This window comes from Quercus robur, chromosome 5 (genome assembly GCF_932294415.1).
Source record: "Quercus robur chromosome 5, dhQueRobu3.1, whole genome shotgun sequence".
Classification (NCBI taxonomy): domain Eukaryota; kingdom Viridiplantae; phylum Streptophyta; class Magnoliopsida; order Fagales; family Fagaceae; genus Quercus; species Quercus robur.
In genome coordinates, this window is record NC_065538.1 from 74111227 (window position 1) to 74138704 (window position 27478).

Below are 27478 nucleotides of genomic sequence, written 5' to 3' on the forward strand. Positions count from 1 at the left end.
AAAAAAAAAAGAAAAAAAAGAGCGTTTGTGTTTGTGTGTGTGAGAGAGAGTAGTGATTCCGTGCCCCAAAAATCTTTCTCTTCCTTCCTTCCAACCCATCTATCTAGTATAGGTCACCTCTATTGGCTCTTCCTCGATTTGATCGTTCCTCTTTCTCTCTCTACCAAAATATTTTCTCTCTCTCTCTCTCTTTTAATTCTTTTGCCAGTAATGGCAGTGCATCAGTGCCAGTGCAAGAAAAGAGGGGGAGAGTTTTCATTGGGAAGGTAAAGCCTTGCACCAGTACCCCTTCCTTCCTTGTGCCTACCTCCTCTTTTTACCACAGTTTTTAACAGTCATTACTAGCCACCCCTCTCCTTCTTCTATAACCTCTCTCTCTCTCTCTCTACTGTTTCTCTGTGACTACCCGCGTGCGCTCTGCTTATGAGTCCCTCTCTCTCTCTCTCTTATTACTCCGTTCATAGAAATGCTACGAACGGAGGAGTGAGTGTGTTCGTGTGTTTGTGTTAGACAGGGGGGAGAGAGAGAGAGAGTGAGTTAATGCTGTTAAAGAACAGAAAGATAAACAACCTTTTTTCCCAAGGAAATCTGAGCAGGCTTTACCAGACTAACCAAGAGAGCAAAACCCAAAACTAAAAACTCTCTATACTTCAATGACTGACTACTACTACTACTACTAAGTACTACTACTATCACTATTTTAGGATTTCCTGTAAAAAGCCTGAAAGTTGTAGCATAAAACCCGGGAGAACCCTGGCGAGAGTTTTAACCCTTCTTTAGAGCAAAAAGATTGCGTAGGAGAGAGAGAGATAGTGAGAAAGTGAAAGAGAGAGAGAAGAGGGTTTGTGACTTATTTGTGTTTACATATAGCAAAGCCCAAGTGAGAGAACTAGGTAAGGATAAGACCGTGAGCGAGTAAGAAAGAGACAGAGAGAGAGAGAGAGATAATGGAGAGTGGTTCTAATGGCACCTCTTGTATGATGGCTTTTGGAGAAAACAGTAGTAATGGCCTATGTCCAATGATGATGATGATGCCTCTAATGACTTCTCATCATAGTCATCATCATCCTAATGCAGACACAAATAGTCTATTCCTGCCTTTACCCCCCAACAACAATCACGACCACCAAAATCAAAACCGCAATACTCCCACTCCTACTACTACTATTAACAATAGCTCCTCTTTCATTCTTGATGATCACAACGCTAACAGCAACACCGGCTTGTTTTTCATGGAGAGTAACAACAACGAGGGCAGCAGTTCTTCTGTGAAGGCTAAGATCATGGCTCATCCTCACTACCATCGTCTCCTGGCTGCCTATGCCAATTGTCAAAAGGTGAAAAAGAAAAAGAAAAAGAAGCTCAAATTTCCATTACCCTTTAACCCAAAAACCATCTTTGGCGCGCTCTTTGTGGAAAATAGACAGATTGAGCTACCTAGTGTGTGAAAATGATTGATAATCTATTTTTGCATGCTGCTTCTTTTTCTTGACAAATTTGAATCTGAAAGCTATCATCTTCATACACATAATATATCTTACTTCATTTCCTTTTACTTTCATGTTTTAGAGTAATTATGTCCCAAGGGGAAAAAAGAAAAGAAAAGGTGAAGTCAAAACCCTTTCAACCAAAATGATAGAGACAGTCTTAAGTGTTTGCCTTTTTTCTAATTCCTATAATATTTCTTTATGAGAGGTTTTGAACAAACAGGTTGGAGCACCGCCTGAAGTGGTGGCAAGACTAGAACAAGCTTGTTCAACAGCGGCTAATATGGGCCACTCAGCTTCCACAGGCTGTATTGGTGAAGATCCGGCGTTAGATCAGTTCATGGAGGCCTACTGTGAGATGCTGACCAAGTATGAGCAAGAACTCTCAAAACCCTTCAAGGAAGCCATGCTTTTCCTCCAAAGGATCGAGTGCCAATTCAAAGCACTCGCAGTTTCTTCTTCAGATTCTGGTGATTACCCCTATTTCCCTTGATTATTCTATATACTACTACATCTAGCAACCGTCTTAGATCTTTTGTTGACATATTTTCTGTTTATTTCTTGGATTTCTCTTTTTGTAAATAACTAGCCATGCATGTGTTTGTTTCCAAGAACATGTAGGTTCAATTATTTAGTGTTAGCTACTTGTAACAATATGGAAGAGAGCTTGTTGACAAAATGGGTACTTTGATTTTTCCCTTTCTCAATGTCTTGTTTTTAGTGATTGTTTCTATATCCCCCCCCCCCCCCCCCCCTTCTTCCTCTCTATTTTTTCGCTTCTCTTTTGTATGTTTGGACTCTTTGAGATACTAGCTAGGGTATCCATATGACCTATGTTTCTAGCAGCATATGCATAGGGATGAAGTGGTACATATTCTTTGCTTAGATTCTCTTCTTGGATTATGTGCATTGAGTTCCGTTGGTTGGTTTTTGATGAATTCTTGAGCTCCTCTGTTGATCGATATTGAAATATTTTCAGGTACTGTCAGAAATGTTGTAGACTAGTTTGTCCAGTTTTTTTCCCCCCCGGTTTATTTTATAGCTGGCGTGAGAAACTTTAGACAGAAATATGTAAGAATGGAAAGCCTTTGGAGTTTGGATAATGGATGTCTATGGCAGTTTGAATAAAATGCATCCTGTCCAATCCCGTTTGACATTCTGACTAAGAAATGTGTAATTTGGTTATTCATTGTTGTATATGCTTGGATACTTGAAAGTTTGAACAACATGCCATTTAGCCATATTTATACGGTATAACTTAAAATAATTTTTAGAAATTAGGGTTTCTGTTGACCTTATTGCCTTGAATGTGAAGCACCATGATTAGGGACTAGATTTTCAATTATGCTTTAGTGTATGCAAATACCGACATACTAGTTTTGGAAATTAAAGCCACTTGGAACACTAGTTGATGAGGTTTGGTAGTGACAGCAACAGCCCCCCCACCCCCCAATACACATGCATATACTTATGATGTGTGTATGCATACCAATCAATCATTCCATTGGAATAAATAAGTTTTTCATTTGTTTCAAAACATCAATTGAGGAAACAAGTCCACTAGCGTCTAATGGACTTACCATGGAGTGATAAAAATTCTTAGGTCGATGCTATTACAACACAAATGATCTTCCAATTTTGCGGAGATGTACCAGTGATCTGCTACCTTTGTTCACACCGTATACTTAAAATGCTTTATTCCATTTTCTGATGCCAGTAGAGTCTGGTTATGAATAATTTAGCGAGCATGAAATAATATTCTAAGTTTTAAATATTTTATTTTTCTTTTCTACAGAAATTTATGAGGTTCTCATTAATAAATTACAAGTTGTCTCAAAAGTTAAAACTGACAGGAAATGATGATATAATCATCATTCTAACACTGACCCTGTTGTGAGCCCTGGCTCCTCTTCAATAAGTGGGACCCAACGTATGGTCTTTTTATTTTATAATTTAAATGAGAAGTAAAGTGAATATAGGGTTTGAACTCGGGACTAATTTCCACTTGTACCAAAAGTTTAAATTGATATAGGAAATGGCAAATTTAATCATTGTTCTAACTCGCATGTTGGGTCTATAATTTTGTGATGCATGCTGGCTTGGAAAAGGCATGTTGCTAGCTTTCATTGGACTTAATTAAAAATGATCAAAACCATGCATATGTAATTTTGGTGCAAATCAATGAAGGGCCTCCAATACGGTGGAGGATATCAATAGTTGTGTTATAGGGAGAATATCAAGAGGCTATTTGCAAACATATATGGACAAAGGTTTGTTGAAGGGAACGCTACTTCCACAATAGCTTTTGTGCATGTGCATGTGTGCACGTATTGTGTGTGTAGGCTGATAGAAAATATTTGGTTTTTAATATCAGCAACTCTAATTTTGGGGAGTATATGGTGGTATCATTAAGTCAACTTCTTCTGTGTAGGAGATGGCCTTGAGCTATTCACTTGGAAGCTGTATATGTGCTTCAGATTATATCCAGGAGTCCGTATCACAAACATTATTGACTTCTTAAGCTACTAATGTAATAAATTAGAATGGGGGCACGGCTCCTTTTTTCCCTCCGTATTTTGCTGAATTTATTGCTGATAGTCTTTTAAATTATGATTAAGAAACAATCCATGGAGGTAAATTTCCCCCATCAGATCGAATAAAGTGACTTTTTCTTTCTTTCTTTCTTTTGAAAAATAGTTGATTGAAGATTCTTTCTTAGACCATTGATACCTCCACTTTCTAATCCGCCAAAGTTATTCAGCTAATTAGCGCCAGTTGCCATATGAATCTTGCTTGGAGCATCTTTCTAGTGCTTAGATTATTGCACTTTGTATACTCTTATTTTTATTAAAATATCATCTCCTGTCTGGAAGTCTTTGCAGCTTGAATGCATTTTGTATACTCTTATTTTTTGTTTTTAATTACTTTCACAAGATGTCTCCTTTGAGTTGATGATATAACCTATAAAGGCCATATTTACTTGTGCAGGGACAAATTCTTGTAATCTGGATAGTATGAACTGATTCTGTTGTTACCTTATTATGGATGCTAAAGTTTGTAACTTGGTTAATTAGCTCTATGTAAATGTATGCTAAAGTAGGCCTACATGAATCAAGTATAATATGTATGGTTTTTCCCTGGCTTTGTTGTGATTGTAGATAAAAAGGGCTTTCATGTATGACTACTACAGACATGGATTAAGTAGCACTGTTTCCCTCTAATTTCATTTAGGTGCACAAATTTATTATATCTGTTTGTAATAGTTAGATATAATTACAAATAGTCTTAGTCTAATATTTTCTGTTTATTTCATTTGAATTTCTAAGCACTTTGATTTGTGCATGATGGAAGCAAATACGCACATGGTACTCATATGCTCATTCATTAGCATGTAATTTATGGATTCTTTCCAAGACTTCTAGGACTATTTTATTGTCAATTTACAACTGCTAGATCAAAAGCAGATATAGAACTGCTACCCAAGCATGTATTACTACTGATCGCAACTTGTCATGAAAACCTGTTTTCATGTTGATAGCCTGTGTCGAGGCTGTGGATAGGAATGTATCTTCTGAAGAAGAGGTTGATGTGAATAACAACTTCATTGATCCCCAAGCAGAGGACCGAGAATTAAAAGGTCAGCTTTTGCGCAAGTACAGTGGATATTTAGGCAGCCTGAAGCAGGAATTCATGAAGAAAAGGAAGAAAGGGAAACTGCCTAAAGAAGCCAGGCAACAGTTGCTGGATTGGTGGAGCAGGCATTACAAATGGCCTTACCCATCGGTATCTATAACCCTACGACTTTGTTAATGCCCATTAATGTTGTTGTGCATAAGTTTAATCAACAAGATTAATTTGTCTGTGGAGAACTGTTTTGTTTCCCAAAAAAAAAATAATAATAACCAGTTATTAGACTCTCCCTTGATGAGTGAAGTCCAACAGAGTGGGATTTGTGACTTTTAGAATGAGAGGTGGCGTGGTTCAAACTGTTTCCCTTACCATACATGATAAATTATTATTTGTCCCATACGCTTAAGTTAGGAAATGTTTAACTTAATCATTTAGTCTAATGCTTTTAAATATGGGATGGTTCATCATCTTATTTGGTGCAACCTCATGTGACTAACAGGAATCGCAGAAGCTGGCTCTTGCAGAATCCACAGGCTTGGATCAGAAGCAAATAAACAACTGGTTCATAAATCAAAGAAAACGTCACTGGAAGCCTTCAGAAGATATGCAGTTTGTGGTGATGGATGCTACCCATCCCCACTATTACATGGACAATGTCTTGGGCAATCCCTTTCCCATGGATATCTCCCCTACACTTCTGTGAAGTTGATAATTATGCATGCATAATATGATGCAGATCATGTATTATTAAATATTGTTGCACTCTCAACCGCATCCTCTGACATTGGTTTATATAATGTTGTCATATATATGTATGCACTAATATGTATGTAGAGGCTATTTAAATCAGATATTTTCATTTAAAAAGTGGGATTTAAACTGCTGTTTTTGTGATTGATAGACACGATATTGAACTTTCAAGACAGTTTAGGATATTTTTTATAACTTTTTTTCTTATCATATATAGAAACATAGCAATCAAAATTATCAAAATTTTCTCTTAATATCTATAATAAGAACTATTTTGTAACTTCATCTATTTGCATGAATTTATTTACAAATTTTCATTTACAAATAAGTAGAACTAAATGTGTACAAAAGTTTAATTATGTTTATATATGATATATAATTATAATTTTGTATACCTGAAAATATAAATAATTACTGATAAAATAAATTTAAATTTATTAGAAACAAAAGAAAAAAATCATTTAAATTATTATTTATGAAATTCTCAATTTAAGTTTATTTAACCGCTCTTTGTATAATAATAATAATAATAATAATAATAATGGGTTAATAGATGTGATGTTTTAAGATTTATAATTTTTTATTTTATGTTTTTCTCACTTAATAATTCATTTAGCATTAAAAATTATGAAAAATTAAATTGGACTCTGATTTTTTTTATAGTAGTAAATAATTGCACTAAAATTTTATACAGAAGTTTAAAAAAATATTTGAGGTTTGATTCTTTATATATAAAAAACCAAAAAGATGGGGAATATACAAAACAAATCCATAAAATAAACTTTAAACAAATTGCGAATAAAGAACAATTGTATACGTGAAATTATTTCTTTATTTTTATACGTTAATAACTTATTGTAATTTCATAAGATGTTATCAAAATTGAGCTAATTAAGTATTATGGCTTTATTTTCAAGAAAATTAAAAAGCAATAAAATATGGAAATTAAAAAAATTATCTTGATACTTTTATCATTGCATAAAATAACCCAGCTTGGCAAAATAAACAAATTTTAATATTAAAATTTAGTCAAATTTTAAAATATTTCAAAGAAAAAAGAGAGATAATTAATACTTATTTATTTTTATTTCTACACATACAATTAAAATGGTATACATTATACACCCACAGTAATTGTATAAGTAACTATGGGAATGACTTATGTTCATACTCCATACTCCAGTATAATGGAACTATGGACCTCAATCCAAACTAACATTTGTCCTTCTAGAACATCCTTTCTTGCTTTTTTATTTAATAACATGTATGTTTGATAATATGCTTGTTTGTCGCTTTTGTGCGCTATAACATGCTTGTTAGCTTCTCTGGGTGCTTTCCTTTGTTTGCCCCTTAGTGTGCTTTCTTTTGGTTTTTTGTCTTTTTTGTGGCTTGTCTGCTGGCTTTGTGTTTCATTTGTTCTTGCATGTACACGCTTACAGCGATGGACACAACTTTCAAGATGCAAGCTAAAAGGGCAAATGCAAGCGAGAAGAAGCAAGCCCAAAAAGGGCAATGTTCTGTAGATTTAGGGGGCTTAGCCCCCTCCCCATGTGGTTATCTCTTTCTCTCACTTAGCCTCTTTTTTAGGACCATGTATTCGGCTTTCTTTTCCTTGTGTCTAGCTTCAAGCTACAATCATGGGGTATGATAATGCTTGATTTACATTTCCTGTGCCTTGTTGGGCCTAGGGGTGGCTCTACAGCCAGCCTAGGGGGTTCAAATGAACCCCTTGGCCTAGCCAAAAAAAAAATTATATATAAAGTTTTAAAATTTATTTTGTCTCCTAAAATAAAATTTTGAATATTCTGACTCTAAATTTTGTTATACCCAATTGAAATAAACTTGAAATATGATCATTTTAGTGCTATTTTTATAATATTTTTACAATAAAGGTTAAGTGACAAGTTGTAATTGGCTTTTTATCTGAACTCATAATTGATGTCACTTTTTTACATACCTTTAACAACTTGACACCTAGATTTTACTGCATAAATGTTGTGTCAATAGCACTATTATTAATATTGCTCATTTGTTAATAAATAAACCTTCTTTCTGGACTCTAGCTTACTTTACCTTTTATGGTAAAATAAAACTGTTTTTTCTTGCACTTTTCTTCTTTATCAGCAAAAAATTACACCATATCAACTATTTTGTATTCAAATGTATGATTCTTTTCTCATTTTCTCTTTTTCATTTCTATATTTTCTTTCTGTCTAATCAAATAGTTTGATAAGTGTTCTACAATTTTTGGAATCCAAAAAGTCTTTTAGTACTTGCTCCAATTCCAAGAGAATGACCACTTGTGTGGTTAAAAATCCATACACTTCAAAAATAAAATCTTATATCAGTTAATATTTTTTTTTCTTAGTTTCACATTTACTCCCATACCTACTCTTGTATGTGTTACTATTCTTCTTTATCATATATTTTTATTTAATTGGTATTGCATACGATTATAATGAATTATTATTAATTTGACAAATTTTATGATTATTTATTTAATTATATTTATTTATGCATTTAATTGTTGTTGTTTTACGTACCGATCTTTAAACTATTAATAATTTTTTTAGACTATTGTATAGTATAGTTGCATTGTATTCTATTTAGAATATTATGTTAGATTATTGTATGTTATATGAAAACTTTATATAAAAAATAAATAAAATTAATCATTTTATATTTTACTGATCCACAACAAAATCCTAGCTTAAGACATTAATGACCCTCCTAGAAAAATAATCCTGGAGCCGCCACTGGTTGGGCCATACCCTATGGTTGTAGGTATGTATCCTTTATCTTTCCAGTACCTTGCTTGGGTCGCATTCCTTGGGTATGGCAATATCTGATTTACTTTTCTTGTACCTTATTAGGCCATACCCTTGGAACGTTGGCGATGTCTGCTTTGATTTTCTGCTTTGTGTGTTTGCATTGTGCATGATGTATATGTGTCTATATATATGTGTGTGTGTGCATGCACGCTTGTTTATGGATGATGGTGCACTTTGTATGATGGACTCCTATGGTTAGGAGAGTATCTCTCTCATAATTGTGGGTGCTTTTGACCTTATGGTGTGGATATGCACTCAAGGAAACTGCCGTAGGTGCATATTCATGTAATATTGTGTGTGTGTGATTATCACCGTATGATTATCTCAATCCATGTCAGCTAGTGACATTGGTTTCCCCGTGTATGCGATATACATCAACATGTTTGTTAGGGGCAATTTTTTATGTAATTGCTTATCCATTTACAAAATGCACTTTACTTGTAATTGGATAGATCTAGGATGTGTTTAATATTACAAGAAACAAGTGTTCAAGTTAAGTATTGAAACCATGCAAATCTGACCAAGAACCAAGTGAAGGAAGTGCTGCTTATTAAAGCTCGATAGATTCTTGACACAAGCTACATCTATCGAGAATTACGAAATTAGACTTTTCAGATTACACGCATATTCCTATGTATTTGTGTAGGGTTTCTTTTCTCACAACCCTAAACATATATAAGGATTATTTTAAGGGTTGTCATAAGATGATGCAAAAATAATACATGCAAAAAGTGCCCTAGATCATTGTTCTCCTTGAAGAAGCTATTTCGTTTTTATGCCAAGAGTTTTGTAACCAAGGAGCTTCCTAATCTTCATTGTTGATAAAGTGAAGAACTTTGCAGCGAACATCTCCTTCAAGTTGGTGAGATAGTCACGTACTGGAATCCGTGTATCATTAATTAGTCATGTATTGGGATTTGTGCATTAAACGGAAATATTGCTACTACAATACAAGTCTAATTGGGTATTGGGGTAAGGGATCAACTGTAGGTTGGTATTTTCGAATAGGCCAAAGGGTTTGGTAGGATTCCTTATACTTGTAACCGCTTATGATTGATAATAGGGTTTGGTAGGATTCATTTTGGTTTATCCATTGGAATGGAATGTTTCGGTACCGGCCTATTTCAATATATCGTTACATACTGTTTCGGGTTATAGCTATTTATATATATGTGTGTGTATGTATTATTGATAATAAAAAAACCATATGAATTATTAAGGGCTTTAAAGGTTTTTTCTTTGTTGGTAGAAAGAGTTTTAAAGTTATAACTTATAAGTACATATTTCAACTAATATGTAATTTTTAAGTCCAAATATCAGTTCAATTATTTATAGAATATAATAAGAGTAATAATATGAAAAAACACACACACACACACACAACAAACAAACCTAGATGTTAATGTACGTGGAGGTGACTGTGGAATAGCGGAAATGGTTTAAATTACCGTTTCAGTATTACTAATATATATATATATATATATATTAGTATTATTATCTAGTCATTAATAAAATAAATATTTACTAATTGCCATTTGTAGGGACACGTTCCGCAGCGAACCGCAATAGTGTTGGGTTCGCACGTGAATGGGCCCAGACAATATCATTTGTAGAGAGTGGGTTCGAAAGGCTAGGCGTTGGTTACCCAACGGTGGGTTTTTGTGGTACTCATATGTGATTTAGGTGTCTTTACCCTTGGAGTCTTTCTCCTGGAGGTGGACTGGAGGCCCTTCCTTTTTGGCCAGTCTTCCCCGCCCCCCTTCCAGATTACTTATTTTTTCTTTTATACTAGCCTGCGTTCACTTTCCTTCGTCCACGTGTAGGGTCGACCTTTCCAAGACTGATACTTGTCCCGTCAGTCCCAGACCAAAGTTGTTGGGAGTGGTTGATAAAGCTAAAGAATACGGTTTTGTTAGGTGCAGAGCTATGCATGGGGAAGGTGGTGAGGGCAACCTTTCCTAGATATTTTAGATTTACTTTCAAGTTTGTCCCTTTACCGTTTTTGCCCCTCTTCTTGATGGATCTTTGGGTCAGCCGAGGACTGCATTGTCCTCGGCTGCTTCTCCGGGCCAATTGGGCCTTATTATTCTTGAGCTCGGGCCATAACCTTTTTCGGCTTAGGCCTTTGGACTCCCCATCGGCAAGTGGGCCTGGCCCATAAATTATTGGGCCCCACACTATTATAGAGCCAAGTGCCATAAAAAAAATGAATGCATTTAATATAGTGGTTTAAAAAGAAATTCATAATAAAGGGAATTAAATTGGTTATTTTAAAAAACATTCAAATTTGGGTTTCTTTTTGTGAATAAGTGAATGTGTTGGGATACTTTGAAATTAGAATCATGAAGCCTCTAGGAAGCTCCACTCCCACCAAGTACCAACTACCCACATGCATTGGACTCATAAATATTCACACTCCAAAGCTTTTTTATTCAAAGCCTCATAAGAGTCTCACACACTCACTTTCTCTCTCTGGAAGTGGCAGAGACACAAGCTTGAAGAAGTGAGTTTTAATGGCAGCACTTGAGCTTTGTCCATGACTTGAATTTTTGTTTTTTTTTTTTGTTTTTTGTCTTCTTCTTCGATCTCTATGAAATGTGAAGTGTGAAGCAAACCCAAAACACATACCGGTCAAATCTTTAGTTTCGGCCGGTATTTGCCAAAACACACTAGAACGACCGAAATGCCCTGAAACTAGTCGGATTTTGACCCGAGGAGGAACAAAGGGCATTCTGGTTCTGGATTGTATATCGGTACAAGAAATTCCGTCTATTCCGGGCGGAACGGAATGAAATTCATAACATTGAATGAGAGAACAAAATAGAACACGCATTTTGTATCATTAACAACAACTATTGCCACAGAATATGAAGAATAAAAATGTTTGTTTGTTTAGACCCTTTAAAAACAAATTAGTTTAACCTAATGAATTAGTCAAGTATTTACTTAGGTTAATTATGAGATGTAGGTTAAACACATGCAAACATATTACTTGGTGTGGAAAAGTAAAGAAGACAGTAATATGATGATCTAGGAAAACTAATAAAACCAACTGTTTCAAGGTAAAAACCTGGGGAGGATTTAACCTAACTATCCTCAAGGTAAACAAATCCACTATGATAGAATGAAAGATTACAATAGATTTAACACAAACTCCTCATTTGTGACTTTAAGATCCCATTCAAAGGCTTCAGATCACCATCAGTAGTGATCCTTGTGTAGCAACTTGTTTACTCTAGCTCTTGATTGTAGATCTTCTATCTTGAATTTGCTTAACACAAACTCCTCGTTTATGACTTTGAGATTCTACTCAAAGGCTTCAGATCACCATCAGTAGTAGATCCTTGTGTAGCAACTTGTTTCCTCCAGCTCTTGACTGTAGATCTTGTTGAGTTAAAAGGTACAGAAACCTAATAAATCTCACAAAAGTAACTCACAAAACTTCCAAGGGCTTCTAAAACGTGATTAGAGTTTTCCTTTTATACTAGGTAGTGTTGGATTGAAACCCTAGACGTTTTCGCAAGTTTTGGGCTTGATATAAAAGTTGCAGAATATAATTTTCAATCGATCAAACCTAACTTTCGATCGGTCGAGCTTCACAGAGGCTTGCTTCTTCTTTCTACAGCATGACAGTTCTTGAAACTTGACTTGAACAAACTTAAGCAATGTCTAACACCTAATCTAGACATGTTTTTGTTCTTTGTTTGCCAACAGACAAATATTTGGAAACTAAAATGTTAATCCTAAATATTTAGAATCTAACAAAAACAATGGGAACCTAAAACATTTTAGTAATGCATCAAAACCAATTCGACCAAGTCACCCTAAAGGGCCTAAACCCTTTTTTTTTTCATTTAAAAAAGAAAAGAAAAGAACATAATCTAGACATTATCCTAAAAATGCAAGGATTGGCCAAGCATGGCTGAGTATAGCTATTGCCATGGCAAGAAGCTAAATAAATCCAAACACATAAAAAAAAAAAAAAAATCATTATAACCTATTAAATAACCAAGCAAAGGTAAAATATCCAAGTCCTAGAGAAATTATGAACCAAGAACAAAAATGTATATAAGAAAAAACCATTTGGGCACTTTCACAAAAATTGATATGCTTATGCATTTTAAAAAAACATTTAAAGCTTAGAAAGAAATACAAAATATTTAGAATTGAAAACAATATTTAAAAAAGAGGGGAGAAAAATGATGGAATATGGATTATAGTTTTACCCAATGTTTGTGAAAATGAGGGTGAAGAGAAATATGATGGAAAACTGTGAGAGAGTTGGCAATGAAATGGATCAGAATTTGGGTTCCATAATTCAATTGAATCCCATCAATAAACATTTTATTGCAAGTTGTCAATAGCAAGTAATGCTCCCAAGTGTTCTAATGGTCTATCTCAACCCAGTAATGATCCTTTCGGATATGGTGAACAATGATATAAAATATGTGTGGGATTTCCAATGTGTTGGTAGAATAGTCAAATTTTCAAGCATATCCTCAACTACTTGATGAGGGACTTTTAAGTAAAAATGAGCTTGCCTTGAACTTTAGAGGCTTTTGAATATGATGTAAGTTTCAGCTTATTTGAATTTTTAACTTCATTTTGATATTATTTATGAGTCCCATTGTAATTTTTGGTACTATATATAAATCTTATTGTATTATTCAGCCATCTTTTAACTTTTTTTTTTTTTAATTTTTTTATACACTTTCAGCACCAAATTGGCAATTTTTTTTTTTGGTATTTAGGAAGCTGGCATTGGCATATAATTGAGATAGACATGATAGTATGAGATTGATATTATAGACTTTTGATTTGTTTAATGATGATTGCTATTTATTGTATGTTTTCTTATTCAACAACAAGAAACTTCACCTCAATTGAAGTACTTAAAAAGCCACAATTAATAAGAATAAAATAGATAAATAAAATGTTGTTAAGATCAAATTATAAGGTTCAAGGTTCAAGTGACTTAAAAATAAAGATCAAAGCCCAATACGTGACCACAATCTTTATGAGATAGGCCATTCACTACTATGTTGGATGGGAATATGTAATTAGCCTCAAGCCCTAGTTAATAACCCAAACCTCGGTTGCTAAGAAAGCATCTAGTGAATAATTTAATAGTTAAAAATTAAAAATTGGAATTCAGTTATTGCCTTTGGTACCTTAGGAAGCAAAAATCAAAATTTTTATTTCTTAGAAAATCAAAGTCAAATGAATAAAAAAAAAAAAACTATTAATCCAAACCTAACTTGATTCAAGCATATCATTAGATTGTTTGAAAATTCCAACCCAACTTACCAATCTACAAAAATAAACTAAAGCCCTTGGGTTGAGTTTGGTGGTCTTTGGTAGGTTTATTGCGCACCCCTAATGGATACTTCAGTAGAACAGAAAAAAAAAAAAATTAGTTCATTAAAGAGCAAAATTTAGTTACAAAACCAATTATAACTTAAGATTACAAACTGCTTTAATAAACAAAGTGACATATGTAAAAAATAACATTTGCACTGTGCATAATTACTTAAGTAAAAATGGCATGTGTACGTGTAGGTTTATTTTTTATTTTTTTAATAGGTGGTGTGGTTAACTTGGATTTGTCCCTTCTCAAAAAAAAAAAAAAAAAACTTGGATTTGTTGGGTCAACTTAATCATGTGCGGTACCATTTTTTGCACATGTCACACTGTCCTTCAACAAAACACTGCGTTTTGCCTCGCCAAAAACCACGTATCTACTACGCACACACACAGAGATACGTGTGTGCGCGCAACCAAACACAATCTCCGGCGGCTACAGCATAAACGGCGATCAATCTCCGGACTCATTTCGACGGCCAGATTGTAATCCCGACGTTGACTACGGTACCACTTTTACTCTCTAGCTTCTGTTTCGTTTGGTAGCCAGCCACGATTTTCATTTTATTACTTTCTTATCGAAACTGCTTAAGAAATTTAGATAAGCTGAAACTGTATCATATCTCTTGCTTTGCAATCCAAACAGCTTCTCCGCAATTTTTGTTTTTTACTTTTTTTTTTTTTTTTGGTATGGGAATTTTGTCTAACACTTCGTATACACTCACATTGTCATTGGTAGATAGCTGTATACTGCTTCTTAATGCTCAAGTTTAGCAGAAAAATATAATTTTTAGTTCCCTAACTAACACCAAATGATAACATTTTGTAATTCCAATCAATTTGCCTTAAAACACAGTATTTGAAAATGTGAATATAACTTGGGCACACACTTTATAGCTTTTGAGTTTGTGGATCTTTATGAATTCACGCATTGCCTAGTGTTCATAGGTTGATGGCCCGCATAAAATTTAGTCACTTTTCATGAATGAATCTATATAAATCCCTGTAGTTTTGGAAATATAATAGTTATTGAGTGTGTGTGTGTGCACGTGCGTGCATGTTCACCTTTAATAAATATACTAATAACTATGTTCTCTTTGGAAGTTCCAGAGTTTGTTGAAATTGACATTTATATTTTATAGATAAACCTTTTTTTTTTCTTGGTAGGTATATTTTTTATCAATCTTATGTGACAGTTTAGCAAATGTTTCATATTTATATACTTCTTCTTGTTCATTTTCAATATTGACTTCTTTCTCTGAACTTATCTATCATCCTATGTTTTATCTTGTTGCCGATGATGAAATTTGCAGAGTAATTTAAGTGTTGCTACTATTTTCAAACTTTGTATATATAACGATGTAAAGTATTTTGGTGAAGGACTTTGTCAGGACTTGATAATTCCAGTGACAAATTTTCACAATGAAGACAAGGGCTTCATGGTTTTAGCTGGTGATGTTTTTGATGTGCCTATTAGAAAGGATATTGTGCATCATGTTGTACTATGGCAGCTTGCAAAACGACAACAGGTAGTTATTGATCAGTGTTTTTAAGTTTTGGTGCCTAAAGCGTATGTGGCTATAATGCCAATAATGGTATTAATATCCTATAATTAATAGTTTAATACCCTTATGTATATTGCTGAGAGTGTGGCTGCAATCTGTCCTGAAACTGTTCGAACTTGCAATATTGAATTCCAATTAGTAGTCTCATTTTTTGAAGTGTCATAGGTTCTTTCATTTTGCTAGGATTAGGATGGTTAGGGAGAGCAAAACTGTTGTTAATTGATATCAAGCCTTTGGGTTCTCGCATTAAAGGAAGTTTACTGATCTTTTTGTTTTGTTTTTGCATGGCTACCTATAATTTTTTATTCAGAATGTTCAGGTCCATTAAAGTTTTTTCAACCTTCATATTATATATGGTTAGTCTGCCTACATAGCCAAAAAGGGAAAATAAAAGGGTTATTAATTCTAAGGTATCATCGCCTGTCCAGAAGTCTTTGCATCTTGAATGCATTTTGCATACTCTTATTTTTGTTTTTAATTACTTTCATATGATGGCTCCTTTGAGTTGATGACATAACCTATAAAGGCCATATTTACTTTTGCAGAGACAAATTCTTGTAATTTGGATAGTATGAACTGATTCTGTTGGTACCTTATTATGGATGCTAAAGTTTGTAATTGGTTTAACTAGCTCTATGTAAATGTATGCTAAAGTAGGCCTACATGAATCAAGTATAATATATATAGTTTTCCTTTACTTTGTTGTGATTGTAGAAAAGGGCTTTCATGTATGACTACTAAAGACATGAATTAAGTAGCATTGTTTCCCTCTAATTTCATTTAGGTGCACAAATTTATTATATCAGTTTGTAATAGTTAAGATATAATTACGAATAGTCTCAGTCTAATATTTTCCTTTTTTTTCATTTGAATTTCTAAGCACTTTGATTTGTGCATGATGGAAGCAAATACACACATGGTACTCATATGCTCGTTCATTAGAATGGAATTTATGGATTCTTTCCAAAACTTCTAGGACTATTTTATATTTAAAACTGCTAGATCAAAAGCAGATTATAGAACTGCTATCCAAGCATGTATTACTACTGATCACAACTTGTCATGAAAACCTATTTTCTTGTTGATGTGCTTACAAGTTGTTGCTGTCATAAGCCCGTGTCGAGGCTGTGGATAGGAATGTTTCTTCTGAAGAAGAGGTTGATGTGAATAACAACTTCATTGATCCCCAAGCAGAGGACCGAGAATTAAAAGGTCAGCTTTTGTGCAAGTACAGTGGATATTTAGGCAGTCTGAAGCAGGACTTCATGAAGAAAAGGAAGAAAGGGAAACTGCCTAAAGAAGCCAGGCAACAGTTGCTGGATTGGTGGAGCAGGCATTACAAATGGCCTTACCCATCGGTACCTATAACCGTACGACTTTGTTAATGCCCATTAATGTTGTTGTGCATAAGTTTAATCAAAAAAGATTAATTTGTCTGTAGAGAACTGTTTTGTTTCAAAAAAAAAAACAAAACAAAACCACTTGTTAGACTCTCCCTTGATGAGGGAAGTCCAACAGAGTGGGATTTGTGACTTTTTAAAAGAGAGGTAGCGTGGTTCAAACTGTTTCCCTTGCCAATATCATGATAAATTATTATTTGTCCCATAAGCTTAAGTAAGGAAATGTTGAACTTAATCATTTAGTCTAATGCTTTTAAATATGGGATTGGTTCATCATTTGTTTGGTGCAACCTCATGTATATTTGAAATTATTTCTTTATTTTTATACGTTAATAACATAGTATAATTTCATAAGATGTTATCAAAATTGAACTAATTAAGTATTTTAGCTTTATTTTCAAGAAAATTAAAAGACAATAAAAATGGAAATTAAAAATATGAAATGTTATTTTTTAATAAACAATAAAATATGGAAATTAAAAAATTATTTTGATAATTTTATCATTTCATAAAATAACCCAGCTTGGCAAAATAAACAATTTTAATATTAAAATTTAGTCCAATTTAAAAATATTTCAAAGAAAAAAAAAAGAGATAATTAATACGTATTTATTTTTATTTCTATACTCAATGATTGTATCATAAAATACACAACATAACTGTATAGGTAACTATGAGAATGACTCATGTTCATAACTGTTGTACCCTTCTGTGTTTACGTGTATATATATAAGGTACTAATAAATATAATTGTAAAAAATATAAATGTAAATGTAAATATTAACCTAAACATAAACAAATTCATAAAAACAACAACAAAAAGGAAACTAACCATTAAGTTTACAATAAAAAAAAAATAAATAAATAAAAGAAGAAGAAGAAGAAGAGATTTTAGGTCTTCCATTGAAATGAATATTCAAATCTACTTAAGGCACTAAGTCGATCCCAACAACTCATTCTCCTTTCTATAAATAGCGAAGATTCTAGGTTTCCTATATTGTCAAATGTCTTTCCGTCACCTTTGACAGTTTATCTATATTCAATATCCTAATAACTAAACCTAAGGTAATGAATTCAATGAACTCAAAATCTTCTTTTGTTTATGTTTATAAGCATGTATGGTTACATGTATAAAAGTACCAAACAATATAATTGAGAAATATATAAATGAAAATGTAAATATAAATATTAACAAATATATAATTTAATAAAATTGAAGTAACTTCTTCTTAAAGAGTTGAAATTTCTGCTCAAGATTTGGACAAGGTCTTAGAAACTTCATCAACACTATCTTATTGGAGCAAGAGTTGTTGAACATAATCATGAGCCTTAATTACTATGTTCTATCTCGCAACCTCAAGTTGTTTTTGAAGATCTCTCCATTCTTGGTCTCTTTGTTTTTCAGCTTTAGATGCTTCACCCAGCTAAAAATTAGCAAAATTAAGTTGAGGCTTGTAATTATTGTGAGCTGCAAGCTTCACTTAATGATCCGCAAGTAGCTTTTCTACTTGCTCTGAGGTTGTATTAGCTTAAGAGAGCAGGGAAACTATGGTATTAATACTTTTCAAAAATTTGTTGAGCATCATCCTTTTGTTTATATCATTTTTTTTTCAATGTGATAAGATAGCAAAGAACTTAAAGCTTCAAAATTCGGTTTGGTGTTTGTATTGAGCATGACCTGAGTAATCTAAATAGACAGGTATTCTTTAAGCACCCAAGAAACTGATTCAATTGGTCAGAAGAGATACTTGTACAGCCAGTTATAGAAGTAGATTTGAAAGGAGTGTCTCACTTTTTGATAATTGTGCACATTCTCAACTAATTGGTCATGATCAACTTGTTGGAGAGTAAAGATCTCTTATATTTAAAAACAAGGTTAGTGAACCATGAAACAAAATATAGATGTAAAAAGAAAGAAGGGAAAAGAGAATAGGTGCTTACAATTACTATTAGACTTTATGTGGAGCATAATACTTATCTATATTTTATAATAATGTTATATTTATTCACTTTAGATTATAGTTATTGGATTCAATCACAATATATATTTTTTTTCTATAAATGTTTTTTAGATTACAGTAATTGGTTTCAATTAAACTAAAATTACAATATCAATTATAAATATAAATCTATATATAAATACAACTGTAAACATACATATAAACATTAACATTAACAAATATATAATTTAATAAAAAGGATGTAACTTCTTCCTAGAGAGTTGAAATTTTTGCTTGAGATTTGGACAAGGATTTAATTTTCATCAACACTATCTTTTTGGGGCAAGAGTTGTTGAACATAATCATGAGCCTTAACTATGCTCTATCTCCTTACCTCAAGTTGTTTTTGAAGTTCTCTCCATTCTTGGTCGCTCTGTTTTTTAGCTTTAGATGCTTCACCTAGCTAAAAATTAGAAAATTAGCAAAATTAAGTTGAGACTTATACTTATCATGAGTTGCAAGCTTCACCTTGTGATCTGCAAGTAGCTTGAGAGAGCTTGAAGTAGTAAGTAATTTAAAACTTCAAAATTTAGTTTGGTGTTTGTAATAAGGATGAAGTGAGTAATCGGAACAGACAAATATTTCTTTAAGCTTCCAAGAGACTGCTTCAATTAGACTTTATGGGGAGTATAATACTTATCTATATCTTATAATATTATTTATTCTCTTTAGATTATAGTAATTGAATTCAATTAATCTAAAATTACAGTATCAATATTGGATACAATCACAAAATAGTTTTTTTTTTTTTTTTTTCTATAATTGTTTTTAGATTAAAATTGTCACGACCCAAATCCATGGAACATGGATTTAGATGCATGACTAATTTGCTGATATTGCATAACTTAATAAACGTAATTAATTCCAAAATTAATTTAAACTCCAAATAAACAATGCTCTTAATAAACCTCTTACAATATCTAAAATCCACAATTTAGTAAAAATCTCCAAATATTGTAAAATCTTAAGCAAAATAAAAATAACTAAAAATCCTTTAAGGCTTCAAGCATTATTGACGTCGCCTAAAATCTCCCACGCTCTACCTTGCACCTTACAAAGTGATCCAAAGGTTCTGTTTCCCAACTAAATTTTAATCTGAAAATTGTAATTGATGGGGGTGAGCCACACATCTAGTAAGCAATTATATACAATACACAACAACATAGAGTCAAGCAGAGCACAAGTATTTTGATTTCACAAACTCATTGACATCAAATATAATTTTTTTTCCAAAACATATAATGAACCACTTAATACATATGTAATCAAATCTTAAAATCATTCAAAAATACATATAAATAATTTATCAAAGTACAATGTCACATATACATATATCACATATTCTCACATACAATCATGTGAGTGGATACCAACATCTAACCCCTATGAGTGTGCTTACACATATATCTGATCAAATCTAAAAAACACTTATTTTGAGTCGCATATCACAAAAGCAAAGCTTATACAAAATAGAATAATTTTTTTAATATTAACAATTATTCCAAATATAGAGGCATATCGAATATCACAATATTGAATTGAAACATAAATTAAAGGATGCTTGACTCTCTTAAAGAATAAATAGGAATTGAGGAGTTTATGTAAGTATTTTACAATTTTTGAATAAGACAGAAAACTCAATTTGCTAAAAGAAATGTTTTAAATACATTTGGAAAATAGGAATATGAATTTGAAATCACTTGGTTTTAAACAAATTTAAAGATCAAGAACCTTTTTAGAAAACTTACTTTGAAACTCAATTATTTTTTAAAATAGTTTAGTTTAGAAATCATCTTTTAAATGAGATTCGGACATTCAAAACGTTATTTACAACTTGAAGTTTCTCTTTAAAACATTATTTAAAAGCCAAAGTTTCTCTTTCAATGATGTAAAAATGCTTTTGATAAGCTTTAGAAAATGTATGCTTAAAGACATAACTTTTGAAAACCTTTGACTTCGAGGAACCTAGTGAACAAAATTGTGCATATTATGCATAATTACTTACTGCATTTTAATCACTCTGAAAGTCTAGCCGAAACACCCTCCAAATAGTCTTAAAAAACTCTTAAATAGGACCTATAATCAACCATGAAAATTACTTAATATCCTCTACAAAATATAAATCTTATTGCATTATACAAATTGACTCACTAGGATTAAACTTTGCTGAACTAATAGCACTTTTAACACTAAATTAAAGTTTCTCTAACCAATGATGTTCTAACCAATAATATTCCCTTGCATTAATCGAAACTCATATTGCCATGAGGAAGGCAGTAGCCAAAATATCATTGACCTAGGATTTAATATAAAACCCGATGAAAATGTAAGAGCCATATACCTGAATAGAGATTTGTAATCCATGACTTGTTCTAGAGACACATAGTAGGCAACCTAGGATTTAATTATATAACCCCAATGAAAACGTGAAAGCCATATTCATGAATAATGATTTGATCCATGATTTTTTTCCTGGATACACTTGGTGGCCAAATCTAGGATAATATATACATACATATAAATATATATATATATATATATCCCAAGGAAAACGTAACAGGCATACATGAGTTAAGATTTGATCCATGTCTTTGTTCATGGAAACACACAGTGGGCAGATCTAACATAAAAGTATAAATAAAATTTTAGGACCGAAACTAACCTTTTGAACAATCTAACATCACTAACTGATTCCATGATAAAATCATAACCTTTTAATTCTTTGTTTCTATCAAATTAGAAATCATACATTGAACAATTTAGTTGTTTCTTCAATTGTATTTCTTCTAAACTCCCAGGAAAAATACACCTCCTAAACTCCTTAGTGATAAAACCCTTCATATGAAAACCCTAATTTATCTCTTCCTCTACCTTGAATTTAATGCATCAGAGATGTGGGTTTGGTTGGGTAGTGGACTGGAGTTTAAGATCCACTAGAACTTATCTCCTTAGTCTCCAAGAAGCCCATAAAACTTAAATATACTTCCAAGACTTTAATTCTCAATTGACCTCAAATTAAGATTTATTTGTTTAGATAAGCCGGAATTCCAAAGGATCCCAATAACTCTTAAACTTCTAGTCCAAATAGGTTTTAATTCTCTAATCCTTTTCCTTAACTGATAAGGGGACCAAAAGTTTTATATGAATAACCCACAAAGTAACGCTCCACGTTACATCTTCCAATTTTATTTATTTATTATTTTAACTACCGCACTAAATTGTATGCACTAAAACTTTAATTTTCTCACCTATTTTATAGCACCACAAAATCGTCTACTTGCATTTTACTGTGCACACACGTATAGCACCTTAACTCTATAATAATAATGATGATGATGGTGATGATCATAAAATGAAATTTGGGTATTACAAAAATAATTGGATTCAATTAATCTAAAATTACAATATCAATTATTGGATTCAATCATAATATTGTTTTAATCACTATGCTTATAACCATGTATGGTTACATATATAAGAATACCAAACAATATGATTGAGAAATATATAAATATAAATTTCAATGAAAATGAAAATATAAACATATACATAAACATAAACATAAACATAAACATTAACATTAACAAATATATAATTTAATAAAAAGGAAGTAAAATCTTCCTAGAGAGTTGAAATTTCTACTTGAGAATTGGACAAGGGCTTAGAAGTTCCATCAACACAATCTTTTTGGAGCTAATGTTGTTGAACATAATTATGAGCTTTAACTATGTTCTATCTCTTGACCTCAAGTTGTTTTTGAAGATCTCTCCATTTTTAGCTTTAGATGCTTCACCCAGCTAAAATAATTTGCAAAATTAAGTGAGACTTAAAATTATCGTGAGTTGCAAGCTTCACCTTATGATCTGCAAGTAGCATTTTTGCTAACTCTGAGGTTGTCTTGGCTTGAGAGAGCTTGAAGTTGTAAAGAACTTAAAAACAAGGTTAGTAAACCACAAAACAAAACATAGATGTAAAAAGAAGAAGGGAAAATAAATTGGGTGCTTACAATTATTATTAGGCTTTATGGGAGCAAAATACTTATCTATATCTTATAATATTATTATATTTATTCTCTTTTGATTATAGTAATTGAATTCAATTAATCTAAAATTACAGTATCAATATTGGATACAATCACAATATTGTTTTTTGGATTAGAGTTATTGGATTCAATTAATCTAAAATTACAATATCAATTATTGGATTCAGTCGTAATATTGTTTCAATCACTATGCTTATGTTTATAACCATGTATAGTTACATATGTAAGAGCATCAATACCAAAAATCACACCAGAAATTGCAAATACGATACAAATGGCAATTTTTTTGCAAAATATGCATATTTTCCATGATTTTGAATTGAACGTGAAAAAAAAAAAAAAAAAAAAACAGTATAGTTTAGAAAGGTTGCAAATAAAATGCTAAAAAATTGAGCTTTTATAAGCTCATGCTAAACAAACACTTGGTTAAAAGTGAATGATAAATATTCAACTTTCTTTTGTTAAACAGAATTCTACTATGTATTGTGAGAGACCGCACCCCCGGTCCCTTTTTTTGTGTTGGGCCAAACTCACGTGAATGGGTGGAGTCGTATTATTGTCTCTTAAAATAGAGGTTCGACTGATTATATTTTTCCTCTTTAGATTAATGGTTTTACGATGGAGTCGCCACTTATTTAATTGTTGGAATAAATAAGAAAACCATAATTGAAAAATTCATCATTTTATTAATTTGAAATTGAATTTACATTGATCATAGGAAATTACATGGTTTTGGTCTTAGATACAATCTAAGAGAAAGTGCATGGTTTTATTTCCTAGTTACAATCTAGAAATTTAAAATTACAAGGATAAACATTGATCTATCAACCCTTGATCTAAGCTTGGAGGCTATGTTATGAGATGGGAAGGTGTTATGCACTCACCTTGCCTGGTGAAACCGGTCTTCTAAACTATGGTGGCCAACATTCATATCACATCATCCAATATGTTATCAAGCAAAATTCGATTTTCTTGTTGCTACTGTAATAGTCTGCAGAGCCAAATTCCAAAAATCATATCTTACTCAATTCTGATCAGAATTGTCTTGTTCTTGTGCTCAAATTGAAATCCTAGATGTCGAGTTTTTGGGAAAAATAAAAATCATTCACAGATTCAAAATATTCTGAGAGATATCAACAAAATGGTGAGTTAAATAGTTCCAAATTTACCCTAATTAAAAGATAATTACACAAATTACTCATTGAATAATTAATGTTTAATTTGATTATCTAATTAATCAAGTGTATGCAACCTTATTATAAGATGTAGTCCTAACCAATGAAATTATGACACATCATTAATTTCAAATTGATTATAATTATAACCAATTGGAATCAATTGTTCATAATCACATATAGTCGGACTCAATTTGTGATAGTGCATCTTAGCCATTAAAACTTGATTTATGATAACTTTCAATCTGATGGTCTGATTAGGGTTTATGACCAATCGATTTGATCATTACAACATCAAGATCATTTTGATGAAATGAAATTAAGGATCTAATGGCCACAATTAAAATGCCTATTTCTAAGGTGAAATTACCATTTTACCTTCTATGTGAGGTTAAATGCAGGTTGCAAAATGAGATGTCAACATGTATATACATAAAAAAATAACAAAGACTTTTTTCCGACATGATTGCTTGGGCAATTTGTTTGGGTCAGTCTGACTCACTAGAAAGTGGTTGGCCATGGTGTCCTTACTTTACATTCAGTTTATGGTAGATATGTACACTACAAAACAATAACTTGGTAAGGAAAATGGGGTAAATGGAAAAGAAAAATTTTAATTTGGTCTCTCTGATCAATCAAAAAAAAAATTGCTCTCTCTAAGTGGTGAAGACTGAAGAGGGTAGGTCATTGATGTGGAGTTAAGCAAAATCGTAAAATCACAGACAAATATCAAACTTGAAGAGAAACTAGCTAAAGTAGATTTGACAGGAGTGTCCCACTTTTTGATAATTGACAAATCCTCAACTAGTTGGACGCAATCAACTTATTGTATGAAAAATTAAACCATCATGTTTATGTTTATAACCGTGTATGGTTATATATATAAGAGTATGAAACAATATGATTGAGAAATATACAAATTTAAATCTAAATATAAATATAAACATAAACATAAATAAATATGAATCTCAATATAAATGTAAATGTAAATGTAACTATAAACATAAACAAACATTTAATTTAATAAAATAGAAGCAACTTCATCCTAAAGAGTTGAAATTTCTACTTAAGATTTGGACAAGGTCTTAGAAGCATCATTAACACTTTTTTTGGAGCAAGAGTTGTTGAATATAATCATCACCCTTATCTATTTTTTTTTTCTCGTGATCTCAAATTATTTTTGAAGATCTCTCAATACTTGGTCTTTCTGTTTTTCAGCTTTGACGCTTCACCCAGTCTAAAGTTAGCAAAATTAAGTTGAGACTAATACTTATCATGACCTGCAAGCTTTACCTTATGATCCACAAGTTGCTTTTCTGCTTGCTCCGAAGTTGCCTTGGCTTGAGAGAGCTGGGAAACTGTGGTATTGATGCTTTTAAAAAATCTGCTGAGCATTATCCATTTGTTTACATCCTTTTCCTGAATGTGATGAAAAAGCAAGGAACTTAAAGCTTCAAAGTTCTGTTTAGTGTTTGTATCGGAGACAACATGAGTAATTGGAGCAGACAGGTAATTAATAATTCCCACTAGACCATTTTAATTGGCCAGTAGAGATAAATGAAAATACACTGGTCGAAGTAGAACTAACCGGAGTGTCTATGATAAATTTATTGGAGAGTAGGGATCTCTTAAGTCTAAAAACAAGGTTAGTGAACCATGAAACAAGACATAAATGTAAAAAGAAAGAAGGGAAAAGATAATGGGTGCTTACATTATTATTAGGCTCTATTTTTGAGCATAATACTTATCTATATCTTATAATATTGTTATATTTATTCTTTTTATTTGCACATTAATTGGATTTAATTAATCTAAAATCATAATATTGATAATGAATTCAATCATAATTTCATTTTTTCCATGATTTTTTGAAAAGTTTTAATTTACAAATTAAGATATATAATAGTAGATAATAACATTGTAGTTTTTTTCAAAATGATATTTTACATTAAAATAAAAAATCTTAGCTTGCTTACGATAGACATAGGAAAACACAATGATAACATTGGCTTACTTTTTCTACGCAAGGAAATTACTAAGGATAGATGATATTGAAATATAGTAACAGAGTTGGTCGTAATGTATAATGATAACCAAAATATGAGAATGCGACCTTCCAACTAGAAAGTTCTAGTGAGTATCTAATACATATATATTATAAATAATAAATCGAAGAAGTTTTTAACTATTAGTTAATCTATTAAAATTTTCTACATAAGCATTTGAGGTCACAAAATTTTTAACATTATTATTCTAATATATATACATATACATACATATATATATATATATTAGGTTTAATTTTTAATTAGGTTAAAATTCTAAAAATCCGTAAAAGAACCTCCTATATTTTAAATTTTATATATATTTTCTTATGAAATTATGTATGCATTATATTTATTAAGAATAAAAGAAATAATTGTAAACAATCCATAACATATACTTCTATAGTAATCTATAAAATCCATTTCCTAAATGAGAGTGGTTGTAAATGAAAATGTTGAATTTTATATATATTTCAGATAAACGTGTTGATGGAGATGTAGAGTTTTGGTAGATGTCATATCAGTAAACATAAACATAAACATATACATATACATAAACATATATTTATCACCAAAGAATAAACAAACTTGGGGACCGTAAATTTATAGCAAGTTTACAAATGAAACAAGAAAATAAAAACGGATTTATTCATAGAAAACAAGCAAAAAATATCCAACATAAATTTCCCCAGATAATCTCCCTTTCACTACTTATCAATATCAGACTACCATACAAGAAAAAAAGATAACTGATAGTTTTAGTAATTGGGTTTTAGTTGGAAGTATAATAATATTAAACATCTCAAGAAGCAAATATTTAATATAGGTATGGAGATGTGTAGTTTAATTAACTTGCTTGTTAAATATTTCTAGTAGTGATATTATTTCCAAAGCCCATGTTCACCTTTGAACACAACACAGGTCTTTTTTCATGCTGTTACTGCTAGTCTTGACCAATCTTCCATAATTTTCAAAGCCTTCACAATTTAGTCTCAATTAATTTATGTTCAAATATCATATTTAACCAAAACTTTAAATTATTATCTATACAAAAGAAATAGGATATTGTACACATTTGATAGTGATAAATTAATATGTATTTCTCTCAAAAAACTACGTGAGATTAATCTAATGAGTTGTACTCCAATCTACATAGACAGCCAAATTGCCAATTGTATATACTGTATGGACA

General features: G+C 31.8%; 2 protein-coding genes across 5 annotated transcripts in view; both read left to right on the plus strand.

Annotated features, from left to right (window-relative positions):
* On the plus strand, positions 1-17266 carry LOC126727028 (homeobox protein SBH1). Of its 4 annotated transcripts, none has more exons than XM_050432485.1 (4): positions 32-1337; positions 1696-1957; positions 5107-5270; positions 5617-6000. In XM_050432485.1, exons 1-4 carry the CDS (start codon positions 948-950, stop codon positions 5818-5820), a joined length of 1020 nt encoding a protein of 339 aa, XP_050288442.1. In that variant the 5' UTR covers positions 32-947; the 3' UTR covers positions 5821-6000. The 4 variants fall into 4 exon arrangements, with proteins under 4 accessions (XP_050288443.1, XP_050288442.1, XP_050288440.1 ...); XM_050432483.1 differs by having other exon boundaries at positions 40-1337; positions 5026-5270; XM_050432484.1 differs by having other exon boundaries at positions 50-1337; positions 1711-1957; positions 5026-5270.
* LOC126727029 (uncharacterized) overlaps positions 14470-27478 on the plus strand; it is a 26093-nt gene continuing 13084 nt past the window's right edge. The window contains exon 1 of the mRNA XM_050432488.1: positions 14470-14566. The gene's annotated coding sequence lies outside the window, so the exon portion shown is untranslated. The remainder of the gene's footprint in view (positions 14567-27478) is intronic.

Bases quoted from the DNA above. Each gene is read 5' to 3' on its own strand.
- LOC126727028 (XM_050432483.1), top strand. From the start codon at position 948: ATGGAGAGTGGTTCTAATGGCACCTCTTGTATGATGGCTTTTGGAGAA. The intron at 1,338-1,695 runs GTGAAAAAGAAA...TCTTTATGAGAG, and splicing joins CCTATGCCAATTGTCAAAAG to GTTTTGAACAAACAGGTTGG. The intron at 5,271-5,616 runs GTATCTATAACC...TGTGACTAACAG, and splicing joins ACAAATGGCCTTACCCATCG to GAATCGCAGAAGCTGGCTCT.